At 42.9% G+C, this 20,087-nt stretch overlaps 1 protein-coding gene and 1 non-coding gene across 2 annotated transcripts; one reads left to right on the forward strand and one right to left on the reverse strand.

The window, feature by feature from the left end:
* Positions 1-8,807: 8,807 nt before the first annotated feature.
* Positions 8,808-8,945, reverse strand: LOC119936999. The gene has a single exon (XR_005453900.1). It is a non-coding gene; the product is annotated as a small nucleolar RNA SNORA7 (small nucleolar RNA).
* Positions 8,946-16,071: 7,126 nt separating this feature from the next.
* ARL14 (ADP ribosylation factor like GTPase 14) lies at positions 16,072-17,531 on the forward strand. The gene has a single exon (XM_038749913.1). The coding sequence runs from the start codon at positions 16,181-16,183 to the stop codon at positions 16,748-16,750; it is 570 nt and encodes a 189-aa protein (XP_038605841.1). The 5' UTR covers positions 16,072-16,180; the 3' UTR covers positions 16,751-17,531.
* The last annotated feature ends 2,556 nt before the right edge of the window (positions 17,532-20,087 follow it).

Consider the following 20,087-nt stretch of genomic DNA (forward strand, 5'->3'; position numbering starts at 1 on the left):
ACTTGTACTTCCCAAGCACTTAATACAGTGCTCTGCACACAGTAAGCGCTCAATAAATACGATTGAATGAATGAATAATAATAATAATAATAATAGCACTTATTAAGCGCTTACTATGTGCAAAGCACTGTTCTAAGCGCTGGGGAGGTTACAAGGTGATCAGGCTGTCCCATGGGGGGCTCACAGTCTTTGATCCCCATTTTACAGATGAGGTAACTGAAACTCAGAGAAGTTAAGTGACTTGCCCAAAGTCACACAGCTGAAAATTGGCGGAGCTGGGATTTGAACCATGACCTCTGACTCCAAAGCCTGTGCTCTTTCCACTGAGCCACTCTGAGTACAATACAACTGAGTTGGTAGACACATTCTCTGCCCACAAGGAGTTTACAATCTAGGGTGGAGCAGGCATCTACACAGTCCATCATATATTAACTTGTTTTTAAAGTACAATAATGCTTCCACAACCACCATTCAGACAATTTGGCTATTTGACCCAACTTCCTATATTCAATAAAAATACTTTTCTTTCGAAGTATTAGCCTATCCACCCTCTCTGTTATTTGTTAAGCACTTACTATGTGCCAGGGACTATACTAAGCACTGGGGTGGATACAAGAAAATCTGGTTGGACACAGTCCCTGTCCCATATGAGACTCACAGTCTCAATCCCCATTTTACAGATGAGGTAACTGAGACCCAGAGAAGTGAAGGATTTTCCCAAGGTCACATAGCAGACAAGCGGCAGAGCCTGGATTAGAACCCATGACTTTCTGACACCCAGACCCCTGCTCTAGCCATGACTCCATGAGCTGAAAAATATTTCCCACACCCCACCACCATCTCCATCTTTTTAATGTTCACAGAGAGCACACTCCTCTCCTCTGGTGCTAACCTTCTCACTGTGCCTCAATCTTGCCTGTGTTGCCATCGACCCCTGGCCCACTGTTTTTGAAGGATCTGCCCTACGCATTTAGTTATGCAACTCTGAGATAAATCCAGATCATCACTGGAGACTTTACCAATCCCCAGTGTCCGCCCCTCATTCATTATTCATTTCAGAATCTGATCATCATCATCATCCTCATCAATGGTATTTATTGAGCACTGATTGTGCAAATCATCATCATCATCATCATCAATTGTATTTATTGAGCGCTTACTATGTGCAGAGCACTGTACTAAGCGCTTGGGAAGTACAAATTGGCAACATATAGAGACAGTCCCTACCCAACAGTGGGCTCACAGTCTAAAAGGGGGAGACAGAGACCAAACATACTAACAAAATAAAATAAATAGAATAGATATGTACAAATAAATTAAATAAATAAATAAATAAATAGAGTCAAAAAAATATGTACAAACATATATACGTATATACAGGTGCTGTGGGGAAGGGAGGGAGGTAAGATGGGGGGATGGAGAGGGGGACGAGGGGGAGAGGAAGGAAGGGGCTCAGTCTGCGAAGGCCTCCTGTAGGAGGTGAGCTCTCAGCAGGGCCACTGTACGAAGCTCTCAGGAGCGTACAGTACAACGGAATGGGCAGGCATGTTCCCTGTCCTCAGTGAGCTTACAATCTAGAGTCGAGCCTCTGATTATTATTTCTTTTTCAATGCCCCAAGATATGTGTTCTCCCAAAGGCCACTGTCCTTCATAGTAGAACAGGGACTTAACTGCTGCTTTATTGTAGTGAGGATAAAACTTAATGTGATCAAATGAACCACATTGGGTGGTTAGTCATAAATTGGGTTTTGGGGGTTTTTTTTGTTCTATCTGAAAAACTAATGACGGAACTTAAACGGGGTCTTGCCTTTAGCTAGAGTGACAAGGGAGGGGGCTCAGTGGAGCGGGCATCAGGGTCCCACAGTGGTGTTTTGGAGGTGGGATAATAGCAGGGAAGCCAGAGGAAGGAAAGGAGGTTACTTAACTTGTACCCCCTTTTAGGTGGCATCAACAATGCCATTGCTGCCGCAGCCTCCATCAACACCATGGCCATTCTGATCCATCCTGGAGCATTGTATGATAGGAGTTTCCACCATGGCCAGTCACATGAAGATCTGGGTATGGAATAGCACTCCTTTGATACCCAGCCCCAGAATAATCACTGGGACTTAAAATACTAGAATGTCAAATGCTTGGCTTTTTTTTTGTTTGTTTGGTTTGACACATTTCTACGTGAACATGTGGTTCACTATTGTCAACTAGGTTCCAAGATGATCTCGCAATATAAGTTGTTGACTTTAGCCAACAATTCCTTCCAACTGTGGGTCTATAAAAACTGTCCTTGGATCTGCTGCTAAAGACACTATTTACAGAACCTGCTGTGACTCAGCTACTTGGACTCCAGTCCAAAGCCAAGGCATATTTTCCTGTTTCCCAACCTCCTTATTGACGAAGTGAAAAGAGAGCAGGATTTTCCCTTTTCTAAAAATAAAGCTTCTTGTCGTGATAGACAGTGTGGCCTAATGGAGTCAGAGAACCTGGGTTCTAATCCCAGCTCCACCACTTGTCTGCTGGCTGAACTTCACTTCTCTGTGCCTCAGTTACCTCATCTGAAAAATGGGGATTAAGACTGTGAGTCCCACATGGGAGAGGGACTGTGTCTAACCTGATAACCGTTTTTCTACCCCGGTGCTTAGGACAGAGCTTGGCACATAATAAGTGCTTAACAAGTACCATTATCAGTATTAAAATGAGAAGCAGCATGGCTTAGGGGAAAGAGCACGGGCTTGGGAGTCGGAGGTTGTGCGTCCTAATCCCGGCTCTGCCACTTGTCAGGTATGTGCCTTTGAGCAAGTCACTTAACTTTTCTGTGCCTCAGTTACCTCATCTGTAAAATGGGGGTTAAGACCGTGAGCCCCACTTGGGACAACCTGATAACCTTGTATCTATCCCAGCACTTAGAACAGTGCTTGGCATATAGTAAGTGCTTAAGAAATACCATCATCATCATTATTATTACATTTAATATTTTAAAATGGGGATTAAGACTGTGGACATTGACTGTGTCCAACCCCGATTATATTGTATCCACACCAGCACCTAGTACAGTCTGCCACAGAATTAGCACTTGAAAATGTCATATTAAACGAGAGTCCTGGTGTTGATCTGGTGGAAAGAACCGAGGAGCCAGGAGTTTTGAGTCCTTTACCTGGTTCTTCCTGCCAGGGATAGGTGAGCAGTGGTGAAGGTTTTTGACCAAAGGACCACTGAGAGGGTTCTTTGAGGTGAATAGTCCTAGCAGCAATCCTCAAAAATAGCTGGCTAATGTGGCCAGCGAAGGCTGCAGTGACTACGGAGGCAACCTGGGTTGTGGCACTGTGACACAGTATCAATCAGTCATTGGTACCTAATCAATCAACCGTATTTATTGCACCCTTACTGAGGAGCAGCATGGCATAGTGGATAGAGCAGAGGCCTAGGAGCCAGAAGGTCATGGGTTCTAATACCAGTTCTGCCACTGTCTGCTGTGTGGCCTTGGGCAAGTCATTTCACTTCTCTCTGCCTCAGTTACCTCATCTGTAAAATGGGGATGAAGGCTGTGAGCCCTGTGCGGGACAGGAACAGTGTCCAACTCGATTTGCTTGTACTCACCCCAGCGCTTAATACAGTGCCTGGCACTAAACAAATACCACAATTCATTAATTCAGTTGTATTTATTGAGCGCTTACTGTGTGCAGAGTACTGTACTAAGCACTTGGAAAGTACAATTCGGCAGCAGATAGAGACAGTCCCTACCCAACAATGGGCTCACAGTCTAGAAGGGGAAGACAGACAGCAGAACAGAACAGGTAGACAGGTATCAATACCATCAAAATAAATAGAATTATGGATATGTAATTAATAAAATAAATAGAGCAATAAATATGTACAAATATACACAAGTGCTGTGGGAAGGAGAAGGAAGGGGGTAGGGCAGAGGGAGGGAGTGGGTGTGATGGGGAGGGGAGGAGGAGGAGAGGAAAAAGGGGGCTCAGTCTGGGAAGGCTTCCTGGAGGATGTGAGCTCTCAGTAGGGCTTTGAAGGGAGGAAGAGAGCCAGCTTGGCGGATGTGCGGAGGGAGGGCATTCCAGGCCAGGGGAAGGACGTGGGCCAGGGGTCGATGGTGGGACAGGCAAGAACGAGGCCCAGTGAGGAGGTTAGCAGCAGAGGAGCGGAGGGTGCAGGCTGGGCTGTAGAAGGAGAGAAGGGAGGTAAGGTAGGAGTTGGGGGGGGAGGGGGGGACGGACAGCCTTGAAGCCAAGAGTGAGGAGTCTTTGCTTGATTCATGGGTTGACAGGCAACCATTGGAGATTTTTGAGAAATGCCCAGAGCATTTCTTTACAAAGATAATTCAGGCAGCAGAGTGAAGTATAGACTGAAGCGGGGAGAGATAGAAGGATGGGAGATCAGAATTAATATTATCATTATTAATAATAATAATTTTATAATAATAAAATAATAATGATAATTTTACTCTATTTACTTTTTACTCTATTTATTTTTTACTCTATTTATTTATTTTTTACTCTATTTATTTATTTATTTTATTTGTACATATCTATTCTATTTATTTTATTTTGTTAGTATGTTTGGTTTTGTTCTCTGTCTCCCCCTTTTAGACTGTGAGCCCACTGTTGGGTAGGGACTGTCTCTATATGTTGCCAATTTGTACTTCCCAAGCGCTTAGTACAGTGCTCTGCACATAGTAAGTGCTCAATAAATACGATTGATGGTGATTAAGTGCTTGGGAGAGCATTTCATTCATTCATTCAGTCGTATTTATTGAACGCTTACTGTGGGCAGAGCACTGTACTTAGCGCTTGGAAAGTACAATTTGGCAACAGAGACAGTCCCTACCCAACAATGGGCTCACAGTCTAGAGCACAATACAACAGACATGGTAGACGTGTTCCCTGCTTTATTGAGCATTATCTATGTGCAGTAAGCTTTGGTAATCTTGGCCATAAATGTCTCACCCATAAAAAAAAAGCCTCTCACATGTACCTCACAATGTTCTGCACCCCTCCCTCTTTACTTGCTTGCTAGTCAGTCAGTCAGTCAGTCAATTGTATTTATTGAGTGCTTATGGTGTGCAGAGCACTGTACTAAGCATTTGGGAGAGTACAGTATAACAATATAACTGACACATTCCCTGTCAACAATGAGCTTACAATCTAGAAGGGGAGACAGACATTAATATAAATAAATAAATTACAGATATTTACATATGGGAGTGGGAGAGGGGATGAATAAAGGGAGCAAGACAGGATGATGCAGAAGGGAGTGGGAGAAGAAGAATAGAGGGCTTAGTCAGGGAAGGCCTGTTGGAGGAGATGTACCTTCATTAAGGCTTTGAAGCCGGGGTCAGTAATTATCTGTCATAGAAGCAGCATGGCTCAGTGGAAAGAGCACGGGCTTGGGACTCGGAGATTGCGGGTTCTAACCCCTGCTTCACCACTTGTCAGCTGTGTGACATTGGACAAGTCACTTAACTTCTCTGTGCCTCAGTTGCCTCATCTGTAAAATGGGGATTAATGCTGTGAGCCCCATGTGGGGCAACCTGATTACCTTGTATCTCCCCCAGCGCCTAGAACAGTTCTTGGCACACAGTAAGCACTTAATGAATACCATCATCATCATTATCATCTGTCAAATATGAAGAGGGAGGGCATTCCAGGGCAGAGGCAGAATGTGGGCCAGAGGTTGGGTACAAGATAGATGAGAACTAGGTACAGTGAGTAGGCTGGTGTTAGAGGAAAGAATTGTGAGAGTTGGTTTGTAGTAGCAGAGTAGAAAGGTGAGGTAGGAGAGGTTATGGTGATTGAGTGCTTTCAAGCCAAGGGTAAGGAGTTTCTGTTTGATACAGATGTGGATGGGCAACTGCTGGAGTTGCTTGAGGAATGGGGAAGCATGGACCAAAGATTTTTGGAGAAAAATGATCCAGGCAGCAGAAGCATGAAGTATGGACTGGAGTGGGGAGAGACAGGAGGCAGAGAGGTCAGTAAGGAGGCTGATACAGTAATCAAGGGGGAGATGGGATAAGTGATTGGTAGCAGTTTGGATGGAAGGGTCTGATTTTAGTGTTGTGGTGAAGGTGGAACCCCTAGGATTTAGTGATGGATTAAATATGTGGGTTGAATGAAAGAGAGGAGTCAAGAATAATGCCCGTGCAGGAGGATAGCTAGCTGTGATGAGAGACTGCGAGTGCTGTTATTGCTACTACTATAATAAATTCCATCCCTTAGGTTCTCAGTCCTGAAGCTTCAGACATCTCTATCATGGCCATTAAGATAAAACAAACATTTGTCCTTGGTTCTGCTTCTGGGTTTTTTTTTAATGGCATTTGTTAAAAGCTTATTATGTGCCAGGCACTGTTCCAAGCTCTGGGGTAGATACAAAGTCATCAGGTTGGACACAGTCCATGTCCCACGTGGTATTCACATTCTGAATCTCCATTTGACAGAAGAGGTAACTGGGGCACAGAGAAGTGAAGTGCCTTGCCCAAGGTCACATGGCAGACAAGTGGTAGAGCAGAATTAGAACTCAGGTCCTCTGACTCCCAGGGCCATGCTTTATCCTCTAGGCCATACTACTTTGGTTTTTTCAAATACAATCCTTAGTTTTGTCTCCTCAAAGGTTGCTTTTGTTTCACATTCTCTTCATGTAGTCAGGAATGGAAGGAAAGAAAGAAAGAAAGAAAGAAAGAAAGAAAGAAAGAAAGAAAGAAAGAAAGAAAGAAAGAAAGAAAGAAAGAAAGAAAGAAAGAAAGAAAGAAAGAAAGAAAGAAAGAAAGAAAGAAAGAAAGAAAGGAAGAAAGAAAGAAAGAAAGAAAGAAAGGAAGGAAGAAAGAAAGAAAGAAAGAAAGAAAGAAAGAAAGGAAGGAAGAAAGAAAGAAAGAAAGAAAGTAAGAAAGAAAGAAAGAAAGAAAGAAAAAAGAAAGAAGGAAAGAAAGAAGGAAAGAAAGACAGAGAGAAAGAGAGAAAGAAAGAAGGAAAGAAGGAAAGAAAGAAAGAAAGAAAGAAAGAAAGAGAAAGAAGGAGAGAAAGAGAGAGAGAAAGAGAGAAAGAGAGAGAGAAAGAGAGAAAGAAAGAAAGAAAGAAAGAAAGAAAGAGAGAGAAAGAAAGAGAAAATGAAAGAGAGAGAGAGAGAAAGAGAGAAAGAGAGAAAGAGAGAAAGAAAGAAAGAAAGAAAGAAAGAAAGAAAGAAAGAGAGAAAGAGAGAAAGAAAGAAAGAAAGAAAGAAAGAAAGAAAGAAAGAAAGAGAGAAAGAGAGAGAAAGAAAGAGAGAAAGAGAGAGAGAAAGAAAGAGAGAAAGAAAGAAAGAAAGAGAGAGAAAGAGAGAAAGAAAGAAAGAAAGAAAGAAAGAAAGAAGGAAAGAAAGAAAGAGAGAAAGAGAGAGAGAGAAAGAAAGAAAGAAAGAAAGAGAGAGAGAGAGAAAGAAAGAAAGAAAGAAAGAAAGAAAGAAAGAAAGAAGGAAAGAAGGAAAGAAAGAAAGAAAGAAAAAGAAATCACTGGTATTTATTGAGCACTTACTGTGTGCAGAACACCAAACTAAGCACTAGGGAGAGTACAATACAATAGAGTTCGTAGCCATGATCCCCGCCACAAAGGGCTTACACACAGTCTAAAGGAGACAGACATCAAAATAAACTACAGATAGGGGAAATGGCAGTGTACGACGATATGTTCCTAAATGCTATGGGGCTGGGGTATCCACTTTTGTGATTCCAGAGTCCTGGTATAAGGAATGAAGATTGATTTCAATTCCCTATGAGAGCAACTCATCTTGTATCAACTCTGAGTTGAAACACAACATAGATCAGTGTGTGTGTGTGTGTGTGTGTGTGTGTGTGTGTGTGTGTGCGTGATGGTGGGAGGGGGCCAGAGGAAGTCAGCACTGCAGTTCCACACACCTCTCATAGGATGAACTTCAGCATCAGCCTAACAACTATACTGTTATTGTTGTCATGCTGTCAAGCCCTGTCCAACCCATAGCAACATCATGAACACTTTCATTCATTCATTCAATCGTATTTATTGAGCGCTCTCTGTGTGCCGAGCACTGTACTAAGTGCTTGGGAAGTACAAGTTGGCAACATATAGAGAAGGGCTCTACCCAACAGTGGGCTCACAGTCTAGAAGGGGGAGACAGAGAACAAAACATATTAACAGAATAAAATAAGTAGAATAAATATGTACAAGTAAAACAAATAAATAGAGTAATAAATACGTACAAACATATATACATATATACAGGTGCTGTGGGGAAGGGAAGGAGATAAAGGGGGGGATGCAGAGGGGGAAGAGGGGGAGAGGAAAGAGGGAGCTCAGCCTGGGAAGGCCTCCTGGAGGAGGTGAGCTCTCAGTAGGGCCTTGAAAGGAGGAAGAGAGCTAGCTTGGCGGATGTGGGGAGGGAGGGCATTCCAGGCCCGGGGGATGACGTGGGCCGGGGGTTGACGGTGGGACAGGCGAGAACGAGGCACAGTGAGGACATTAGCGGCAGAGGAGCGGAGGGTTTGGGCTGGGCTGGAGAACGAGAGAAGGGAGGTGAGATAGGCGGGGGCGAGGAAGAAAGAAAGAAGCCTTGAAGCCGAGGATGAGGAGTTTCTGCCTGATGCGTAGGCTGATTGGTAGCCACTGGAGATTTTTGAGGAACACTTCTCTCCCAGAACATCCCACCTCCTTCTGCAATCATTTTGGTAGTGTATCCATAGAGTTTTCTTGGTAAATAATTGGAAGAGGTTTACCATTGCCTCCCGCCACATACTAAATTTGAGTCTCAGCCCTCGACTCTCCCATGCCACTGCTGTCCGGCACAGGTGAGTTTTGACCTGTAGCAGATTGCCTTCCACTCTCTAGCCACGGTCCAAACTAGGAATGGAATGGATATTCCTCTGCTTGACTCTTCCTCCCAGAGTCGGGACTGGTAGAGTGCTGGAAACTCTCCAGGTACGACCCTGAGAGGGGTAACAACTATATAGATAGGTAAAAGTAAAATGAAAAAAAAAATCTACAAGGTTCTTTCTTCAGTCAATCAATAGTATTTATTGAGCACTTACTGATGGCAAAGAACTGTATTAAGTACGTGAGAGAGTACAACATGAAAAAGACACAAGTCCCCTATCCTCAAAGAAGTTATAATCTAAGAGGAGCGGCAGACAGACATAATTATTTACAAATAAAAAGAGAAGGAGGAAGAACCAAGAATATAAAGAGAGATTGAACTATGTAGTTCTGGTCCTACTCACTAAGAACTTAATATAAAAATAAACCAACATATGTCAGTCCCAGTAGACAGAACCAGGACTTGAACTCAGGTCTCCTGATTCCCAAAACTCAGTAAATGTCTTTTACTAGTATTAGTTTTTTTAAGGCATTTGTCAAGCATTTATGATGTGCCAGGCACCATTCTAAATGCGGGGATAGATACAAGGTAATCAGGTTGGACACAGTCCATGTCCCATGTGGAGCTCACTGTTGTAATCCCCATTTTAGAGATGAAGTAACTGAGGAACAGAGAAGTTAAGTGACTTGCCCAAAGTCACACAGCAGACAAGGGGTGGGGCTGGGACTAGTACCCAGGTCCTTCTGATTCCCAGATCCATGCTCTATCCACTAGGCCATGCTGCTTCTCTAAAGTAATAGAGGCACTCTAGCAGTAATAGTAATAATAGTAATAAAGCAGAGAAGCAGCATGGCTCAGTGGAAAGAGCACAGGCTTTGGAGTAAGAGGTCATGGGTTCAAATCCCAGCTCTGCCAATTGTCAGCTGTGTGACTTTGGGCAAGTTACTTAACTTCTCTGTGCCGCAGTTCCCTCATCTGAAAAATGGGGATGAAGACTGTGAGCCTCCCGTGGGACAACCTGATCACCTTGAAACCTCCCCAGCACTTAGAACAGTGCTTTGCATGTAATAAGCGCTTAATAAATGCCATTATTATTACTATTATTATTAATAATAAAGACTCATTCATTCATTCAATCATATTTATTGAGCACTTACTCTGTGCAGAGCACTGTACTGAGCACTTGGAAAGTACAATTCAGCTACAGAGACAATCCTACCTAACAATGGGCTCACAGTCCCCTCTCAGGGTCGCACCTGGACAGTTTCCAGTACTCTACCAGTCTTGACTATGGGAGGGAGAGTCAAGCAGAAGCATACCCATTCCATTCCTAAATTGGGCAATGGCTAGTGAGTGGAAGGTAATCTACTACAAGTTAAAACTCATCTGTGCTGGGCAGCAGCGCCATGGGAGAGAATCGAGGGTGGAGACTCAAGTTTATTGTGTGGAAGGAGGCAATGGTAAATGACTTCTGTATTTTTACCAAGAGAACTCTATGGATACACAAACAGTACGATTGCAGGTGGACATGGGGCATTCCGGGAGATACGTGTCCATGGCATCACTATAGGTAGGAGACAACTCGACAGCATGACGAGACAAGTAGTAAAGACATTTATTTATTTGTATACTACTTGAAATCCTAACAGTGGCGTCAAAAAACACCCTTTGTGCCTTCAGTAGGCTCTTGATGTTATTACTTTAATAATCCACATCTCATTCTCTGTAATTTTATTGAGACAGTCCTAAGAGAATTTAGTCTAAAGTTGAGTGTGTGATTCCTATTCATTCTGTATGGCCTCTCATGGGTTGATATCCATGACGATATTGTGCAACGGAGTAAGTGTTTCACTCAAAGAGAGAGGTTTTCCTCTTGATCAACTGCTCACTCTCACTTTACCCTGACTTTCTCCTTGAATCTGGATAACAAAAGGTTCAGGGGGTAATGGGAAGATATGTTTCTTTCACTTCTTTTCTTTAAAATAACTTCCTGGTGCCAAAGTACCTTCCATGACCTATAGGTAAATGTAACAACTGGTTCACCTTCTGGGAGGTCTACATTGATTTGCTTAATTTAAGAAAACTTCCTGCAAGCAAATAGCTGACATCACCGGCTTGTGACTGGGTTTGGGAATGAATGCTTCAGAGAAGCAAAAAGGTATGTTGGAACCTTTCCCTTTGTTGCTGAAGCCCACATGACTGATTAGATCTGAACCTCTTAAGTAAATGCTTTTGAATCTTACTTGTAGGATTGAATTTCTGCTTCCTGAATAGGTTGTCTTACTGATTTGAAGTTTTAAATGGATTTCTTTTTTTTCTTCCAGGACATATTTTGCCTTGTTTTTAGGAGGTGGTACATAAAAGCAGCAGCATGGCCTACAAATTCATAAAAAAGCCTCTCCAATTGATTTATTGAGAGTCAAAGAGGCTCTATAAATACGATTGATTGATTGACTGAGAATCAGTTGTATTTATTGAGTGCTTACTGTGCACAGAACACTATACTAAGCGCTTGGGAGAGTCCAACACAACAATATTACTAGCACATTCCCTGCCCACAACCAGCTTACAGTTTAGGTGGGGAGACAGACATTAATATAAATAAATAAATACATTATGGCTATGTAGCTAAATGCTCTGGGGCTGGGGAGAGTCATAGTCTGTCAGATATGAAAAGGGAGGGCATTCCAGGACAGAGGCAGGATGTAGGCAAGAGGTCGGTGGCGAGATAGACAAGATCGAGGTACAGTGAGTTGGTTGGTATTAAAAAGGCCCTACTGAGAGCTCAAGGCCCTACTGAGAGCTCACCTCCTCCAGGAGGCCTTCCCAGATTGAGCCCCTTCCTTCCTCTCCCCGTCGTCCCCCTCTCCATCCCCCCCATCTTACCTCCTTCCCTTCCCCACAGCACCTGTATATATGTATATATGTTTGTACATATTTATTACTCTATTTTACTTGTACATATCTATTCTATTTATTTTATTTTGTTAGTATGTTTGGTTTTGTTCTCTGTCTCCCCCTTTTAGACTGTGAGCCCACTGTTGGGTAGGGACTGTCTCTATATGTTGCCAACTTGTACTTCCCAAGCGCTTAGTACAGTGCTCTGCACACAGTAAGCGCTCAATAGATATGATTGATTGATTGATTGCTTGATTGATTGATTAAAAAAAATTCTTAAGCACTTACTATGTGCCAAGCTCTGTTCTAAGCACTGGGGTAGATATAAGTTAAGCAGGATGAACACAGTCCTTGTCCCACATGTTGCTCACATTCTTAATCCCCATTTTACAGATGAGGTAACTGAGACCCAGAGAAGCTAAGTGACTTTCCCAAGGTCACACAGCAGGCATATGGCGGAGTCAGAACTAGAATCCAGGTCCTTCCGACTCCCAGGCCTGCGCTCTATCCATTAAATCACCCTGCATCTCTGCTTCTCATTAGAGGAGCAAAGCGTGCAGGCTGGGTTGTAGTAGATGTTGTAAGTACCCCCGGATCGGAACAACCAGGACCTTCCTGGCCTGGGGAAGCCTCGGTGACATGTAGTAAAGTCAGACCACAGCTGTGATCACCAAGGTTACTGTGGAAAGTTTTTTACTAAGTTTTACCAACGTGCAAGGGAGTGGCACGTACATATACTCACTCCATTCCACCAAGGATCTAATACCATGATGCCGGTCAAGGGAGCCCGTTCTGCCAATGCTTCTTCTTTCTGCTTCCAAGGGCTGTTGCCTTCTGCTGCTTTCAAGTGCTGCCCTCCTCTGCGTGCTTCTACTCCAGGTGCATTAGTGCTGCCTTCCATGGGTCTCCCCGCGATTCAGAACGAGTGCTTTTTATCTGCCTTAGATGTCATTGATTGGTCCAGGCCTGTTAATAATAATAATAACAATAATTTTGGTATTTGTTAAGCGCTTACTATGTGCCAAGCACTGTTCTAAGCGCTGGGGGAGATACAGGGTAATCAGGTTGTCCCACACGGGGCTCCCTGTCTTAATCTCCATTTTACAGATGAGGTAACTGAGGCACAGAGAAGCTAAGTGACTTGCCCCAGGTCACACAGCTGATAAGTGGCGTAGCTGGGATTAGAACCCATGACCTCTGACTCTCCAGCCTGCGTTTTTTCCACTGAGCCACGCTGCTTCTTAGACCTGGGTCCTAAACCCAGATCGGACGCTTGCCTGATGGATGTCCTTGGGAAAGTCACTTGACTCCTCTGTGCCTCAGGTTTTCTCATCTGTAAAATGGGGATTAATTGCCCGGGTCCGATCCGATCACGCGGATAACAAAAGATGAGAGGCAAACAATGGACGTAAGAGCTCGGCAGCAGTAGATAGAAAACATTAACAAATACATCTTTCTGGGGTAGGACAAATCAAACCAATCCCATCATCTGTTTCTACCATGTATACATGAAAATATATTATTTTACTTACTGTTAGAAGCTTGGAGATGATACAGGATGACACTAAGCTAAAGTATTTCCGATGCAGTCTCACCATAGAGCAGGGAGAGAAGGCCAGGCATCCCTCCATGCTCCCCCCACACACAGGCAAGCAATCACCTGCGTCAGGTAGAGCCCATCAGTGCCTTGGCCGCTCTCTTTTTGTTGTTATTCACAGGATCACAGTCACCAACAAGGTAGCTTGTTGTGGGCTCACCACAGTAGGATAGTAGTGAGGTGAGATAGGAGAGGGCAAGGTGATGGAGTGCTTTAATGTCACTAATTTAATCTCCCTAATATAAGTGTGGAGATCACCCTCACAGGCAGACCCTGGACCTTGGAAGATGCAGTCATATGGCAAAAATCAGAATATTCACAGACTGAACCAGGAATCTTTTTCATCGTCTTTGTTAAGCACTTGCTATGTGCCAGTCACTGTTCTAAGTGCTAGGGTAGATAAAATCAAGTTGGACCCAATCTATGATCCACATGAGGCTCACAGTCTTAATTCCTGTTTTTCAGATGAGGTAACTGAGGAACAGAGAAGTGAAGTGACTTACCCAAGGTCACACAGCAAAAAAGTGGCAGAGCCAGTATTCTGACTCCAGCAGAATCTTTCTGGCAGGTACTTCTGACTCCCAGGGCTGTGCTCTATCCACTGGGATATGCTGCTTCTTCAAGCACTTCACACAGTGAATGTTTTAAAAATTATGGAAAAATATATTGTTTACCAAACCACCTTTGTTTGGATTGAAAATGAAGTTAGTGCCATTAAGACTTTGATTTGGGAGTTTGGAAGAAACTACCTTTGATGCTACTCCTTATAAGTTGCCTAAAGGAAAAAGTCTAAAACTGGGAGTTGGAATTTGGGAGATCCTGGTTTAGGTCCCAGTTCTTTTTCTGGCCTGCTGTGTGACTGTGGGCAAGTCATTTAATCTCCCTGCGCTTCCATTTCCTCATTAATCAATTAAGGGTATTTATTCAGCACTTACTCTACACACTTAGGAGAATACAACCAAGTTGGTAGACATGTTCCCTGCCAATAGTGAGCTGACACTCTAGACAGAGAGACGATATTAATATAAATAAATATTGTATAGTGATGTTGAGAAGCAGCGTGGCTCAGTGAAAAGAGCATGGGCTTTGGAGTCAGAGGTCATGGGTTCAAATCCCAGCCCTGCTAATTGTGAGCTGGGTGACTTTGTGCCAGTCACTTCACTTCTCTGTGCCTCAGTTACCTCATCTGTAAAATGGGGATTAAGACTGTGAGCCCCCCATGGGACAACCTGGTCACTTTGTAACCTCCCCTGTGCTTAGAACAGTGCTTTGCACATAGTAAGCACTTAAAAAATGCTATCATTATTATTATTATTATTACAGAAATGCTTTGGGGCAGAGGGTGGGGTGAATATACATTTTATTTTTCCTCATTTTCTTGATAGAGGTATGTTTCTTTGGTCCTCACTCCAAATGTTAAACCCAAGAGAAATGGAGAAATCATTCATGCTTATCTAATTGACCTTAGTTAATTGAATAGTTTTTAGATTGGCATTTGCATGAACACTAAATTATCAAGAGAACTAGGAGAGTAGTCTGTAGGAGAAGCAGTATGGCTTAGTGGAAAGAGCATGGGCTAAGGAGTCAGAAGGTCATGGGTTCTAATCACAGCTCTGCCACTTGTCAGCTGTGTGACTTTGGGCAAGTCACTTAGCTTCTCTGTGCCTCAGTTACCTCATCTGTAAAATGGGGATTAAGACTGTGAGCCCCACGTGGGATAACCTGGTCACCTTGTATCCTCCCCAGTGCTTAGAACAGTGCTTTGCACATAGTAAGCACTTAACAAATGCCATCATCATTATTAATATTATTATTCTCTGTGCTTCAGTTATCTCATCTGTAAAATGGGGATTAAGACTGTGATCCCCATGTGGGATAACCTTATTACCTTGTATCTACCCCAACGCTTAGAACATTACTTGGCATATATAAGCACTTAACAAATACCGTTATCATTATCATTAGTAGTAGTAGTAGTAGTAAACTCCCATTAGGATAACAAGCTAGCAATCAGCGCTTAGAACAGTGCTTAGTGCTTAGAACAGTGCTTTGCACATAGTAAATGCTTAATAAATGCCATTAAAAAAATAATTAGGAAGCAGCAAGGCCTAGTGGATAGAGCACGGCCCTGGGAGTCAAAAGGCCCTGGGTTCTAATCCCGGCCCCACCATTTGTCTGCTGTGTGACCTTGTGCAAGTCATTTTATGTCACTGAGCCTCAGTACCTCATCTGTAAAATGAGGATGAAGACCATGAGCCCTGAGTGGGATAGGGACTATGTTCAACCTGATTAACTTGATTCTACCCCAGAGCTTAGCACAGTGCCTGGCACATAGCAAGTGCTTAACAAACACCATTTTTAAAAATGATATCAAGGATATCAGTAGATTTTAAATTTTAGGATAATTTTTACTTGAGCAATCTCAACCCTCTATAAAGTTCATTTTCAGTAGAGCAATCCAACCATAGTTCCTTCGCTGTTCTAGACAATACATTTACTTACTTTCAACTATTCAAAGGCCCTAGGAGAAAAGAACAACAGGGCAATAGTACCATAATCCCTCTTATTAACAAGGGATTCCAACCTTTGGTCCCTACAATTGATTTTCCAGTTACTCATATCACTCACTCCTCCCTTCCTCCCCTTACCCCACCCAAGAGAGACCAGGAAACAGCAACCACCCACAAAACACTGTCTAATTATAGGCGAACAGTTGATAAGCCACAAACCTGAACACACAAAGATTTCTATTCTTACCATATGACATGAAGTCTTCACCCTCTGTTTTCCTCTGCTGGCAGGAATTGGAAGAAGGCAAACTCGGGGTCTGGACAAAATCCTTTCAAAGGCATTAATGTAAAAATGGGCCTGGGCCGTTCAAAATGTTCCACGGTCAACAAGCAAAATCGAATTCTCCTCCTGGGACTCGATTCATCGGGGAAATCTACCCTGCTGTACAAATTAAAGCTTGCGACGGACGTAGTGACTACTCCGACAATTGGATTCAATGTGGAGATGATTGAAATGGAGAAAAAGATTTCCCTAACCATCTGGGATGTTGGTGGGCAGAAAGGAATGAGGACATACTGGCGCTACTACTGTGAAAATATAGATGGACTGGTCTATGTTGTGGACAGCTCAGACAAGCGAAGTCTGGAAGATTCAAAGAGAGAATTTCAGAACGTCTTAAAGTACGAAAACATAAAAAATGTGCCTGTTGTCCTTCTGGCCAACAAACAAGACCTGCCCGGAGCCCTAAGTGCTGAAGAGATAATCAAGAAGTTCAACATGGAGAAATACTGTGGTGATCGAAAATGGTATGTGCAACCTTGTTGTGCCCTATCAGGGGATGGGCTAGTGGAAGGATTCAGGAAAATAACAGGATTTGTAAAAAGCCACAGGGAAGAAACTTTGGCAAAATTAAGGCTGTGAAAATAGCATGACTCGAGGGGTGCCAAAATTGATCTCTTTTGAAGACGCAGGATTTCAAACTTCAGAATATTAAAATCATCATCGTGTTCCAGAGAAGGGGAAAGCAGGAAAGATATGCAAGTCATCGGATTTTATCGCAGCAAACATTTTCCGAAGTCTCATTTCAATCCATTTTAAACTGTTACACAGAATACATAGAGACCAAATTAAAGTTCAGTTAAAGAAATTGTTTAATAACCATCTTGTTTAAGATCACGGGCGGTATGAAGATTTAAAAATTTGATAATGTGAAAGTAGCATTTTTGTGGTAAGCATGGATGCCTTTGAGTGAAGCAGCTTAATTTTCTTTGTAAATCGGAATTATTTATTGTCTTACTGTATTTTTCAATACAATTAGTATATTGTCATTATGTCCATCACTAGCAGAGTGCTTTCCCACTTGGCTTATTCGCTGTTACTTTACTGCGTTAATACTGTGACGTTGTGAAAACGCAGAGAAGCCCAAAGTTCAAGCAGGCTGAGGCAAAGGCTATATATGCATACAACTGTTACTTCCTATACCAAACCTACATTTGCCAAATCATGGATCATGTTATAATCCAGAACTGACTCATCTTGATAATAGTGCTCTAATTCTTCCAGTGTCATAGTATATCAAAATCAGGTGATGAAATTATTATGGTACTATAACAGATCTAGGTGTCTTATTTGTATGAAAGCATAAACTATTGGCATTAACTAACTGGAAACAGAATGTGTAGGAAAAATTCATTTTTCAAAATAAAGCTCTTTTTATTATAGAGTCGAGTGGGTTTTTTTAATGAACTTCCATTTAACAGTGTGGGAACTGAAAAGGAAAACATGAAATTCTTAAGTTTTATATCCAGCTTAAGACTGCTTTTCACCTCAATAAAGGGTGGGAGGAGCATCTACCTCTTGAGTTTTATGCCAATAAAGAGTCATTCCGACGAAAAACCAGCCATAGGTTTTAATAAAGAAAGTGATGACCAGTCTTCAGTTTGAAGGCTGCCAGTCAACAATGGAAAAATGATGAACAATAACACTCCATTTCTGAACTTTACCATCTGTAAAATATAAGTGCGGGAAAAGGAATAACTTATTAGTTGGGCTATTTTGGAATTTCCCATAGACCTGGCTTTTCTGCATAGTCCAATTTCACCTTAAAAAGTAGCCACTCATCTCAACCAGTCCACCAGTCAATCGATGGTATTTATTTAGAGCTTACCGTATGCAGTACCGTGCTCTGAACACAGTAAGTGCTCAATAAATAGAATTTTTTAATGGTATTTGTTAAGCACTTCCTGTGTGCCAAGCTCTATACTGAGTTAATCGGGTTGGACACAGTCCATGTCCCACATTGGGCTCACAGTCTTAATCCCTTCCTTCCTCTCCCCCTCGTCCCCCTCTCCATCCCCCCATCTTACCTCCTTCCCTTCCCCACTGCACCTGTATATGTGTATATATGTTTGTACATATTTGTTACTCTATTTATTTATTTATTCATTTTACTTGTACATATCTATTCTATTTATTATATTTTGTTAGTATGTTTGGTTTTGTTCTCTGTCTCTCCCTTTTAGACTGTGAGCCCACTGTTGAGTAGGGACTGTCTCTATATGTTGCCAACTTGTACTTCCCAAGTGCTTAGTACAGTGCTCTGCACACAGTAAGCACTCAATAAATATGATTGATGATGATGATGATGAATTCCTACCCCCTAACTGTGGGAGTCCCTCAGGGTTCAGTTCTGGGTCCCCTTCTATTCTCCATCTACTCCCACCCCCTGGGAGACCTCATTCGCTCCCATGGCTTCAACTACCACCTCTATGCAGATGCTACCCAAATCTACATCTTCAGCCCTGATCTCTCTCTCTCTCTCTCTCTCTCTCTCTCTCTCTCTCTCTCTCTCTCTCTCTCTCTCTCTCTCCCTATCTCCTTCTCTCTCCCTCTCTTCCTCTCTCTCCCTCTCTCTCTCTCCCTCTCTCTCTCTCTCTCTCTCCCTCTCTCTCTCTCTCTCTCTCTCTCTCTCATCTCACATTTCCTCCTGTCTTCAAGACATCTCTACTTGGATGTCCTCCTGTCACCTCCAATTTAATACGGCTAAAACAGAACTTCTTATCTTTCCACCCAAACCTTGTCCTCCCCCGGACTTTCCCTTCACTGTAGGTGACCCACCTTCCTTCCTCTCTCACAAGCCCATAACCTGGGCAATTTCCTTCACTCCTCCCTCTCATTCAACCCACATATTCAACCTAATGCCCTCTCCTACCTCATCTTGCTACTCTCCTATTACAACCCAGCCCACACACTTCATTCCTCTCATGCTAATCTTCTTACTCTACCTCGATCTTGTCTATCTCACCCCTGACCTCTCGCCCACATCCTACTGGAACACCCTCCCTCTTCATATCAGACAGATAATTGCTCCCCCCAACTTCTAAACCTTATTGAAGGTACATCTCCTCCAAGAAGCCTTCCCTGACTAAGCCCTCCTTCCTCTTCTCCCAATCCCTTCTGCACCTTGGAGAATGTGTCTGTTTGTTGTTGTATTGTACTGTCCCAAGCTTTTGTACAGTGCTTTGCACACGATAAGTGCTCAATAAATATGATAGATTTTAATTGAATTCAAGGAGGAAGCTCCTTGAGGTTAAGGACCATGTCTATTTATTCTACTGTACTCTCCCAAAGGCTTAGTATAGTGCACTGTCCCCAGTAGGGACTCTGCTGGTGACCTTGGGCAAATCACTTCACTTCTCTGTGCCTCAGTTACCTCACCTGTAAAACGGGATTAAGATGGTGATCTCTATGTGGGACAGGGACTGTGTTCAACCTGATTAGCTTGACTCTATCCCAGCACTTAGTACTGTTCCTGGCACATAGTAGCACTAAACAAATAGTACAATTATTGTATTATAAATTCCATCAATTGATTGACTGAAAAGGGCATGGGTGGCAAGAGATAAGAACTTTGAGTTGGTGTGTAGTGGGTGAATACAGTGGGCCACAGGGACAAGATGGAGGGGCTGAGGAGAGGAGGCGCGCCGGAGTTGCCATGGGCCTTTTCCAAGAGTCAGGATGGTGGGGAAGAGGGCAGGGTTACGTATCTGGTCATTAGCATATCTGAAACCTGGGACTCCGTGCATCATTAAGAAGTGAAGTTTGCCAGCCTGTCGTGGAAACTGAAAAATGGTATTGTTACTATTGTTCTCTGATTTAGAATCATTTTGATTATAACTGAGTTTGGAGAATTAAAGAAAAGGCTCAAAAGCTCCTTTCCAATCAAAACAATACACCTATTGCTTGTATTCACCTCAGT

The sequence above is a fragment of the Tachyglossus aculeatus genome, chromosome 1 (assembly GCF_015852505.1).
Source record: "Tachyglossus aculeatus isolate mTacAcu1 chromosome 1, mTacAcu1.pri, whole genome shotgun sequence".
NCBI lineage: Eukaryota > Metazoa > Chordata > Mammalia > Monotremata > Tachyglossidae > Tachyglossus > Tachyglossus aculeatus.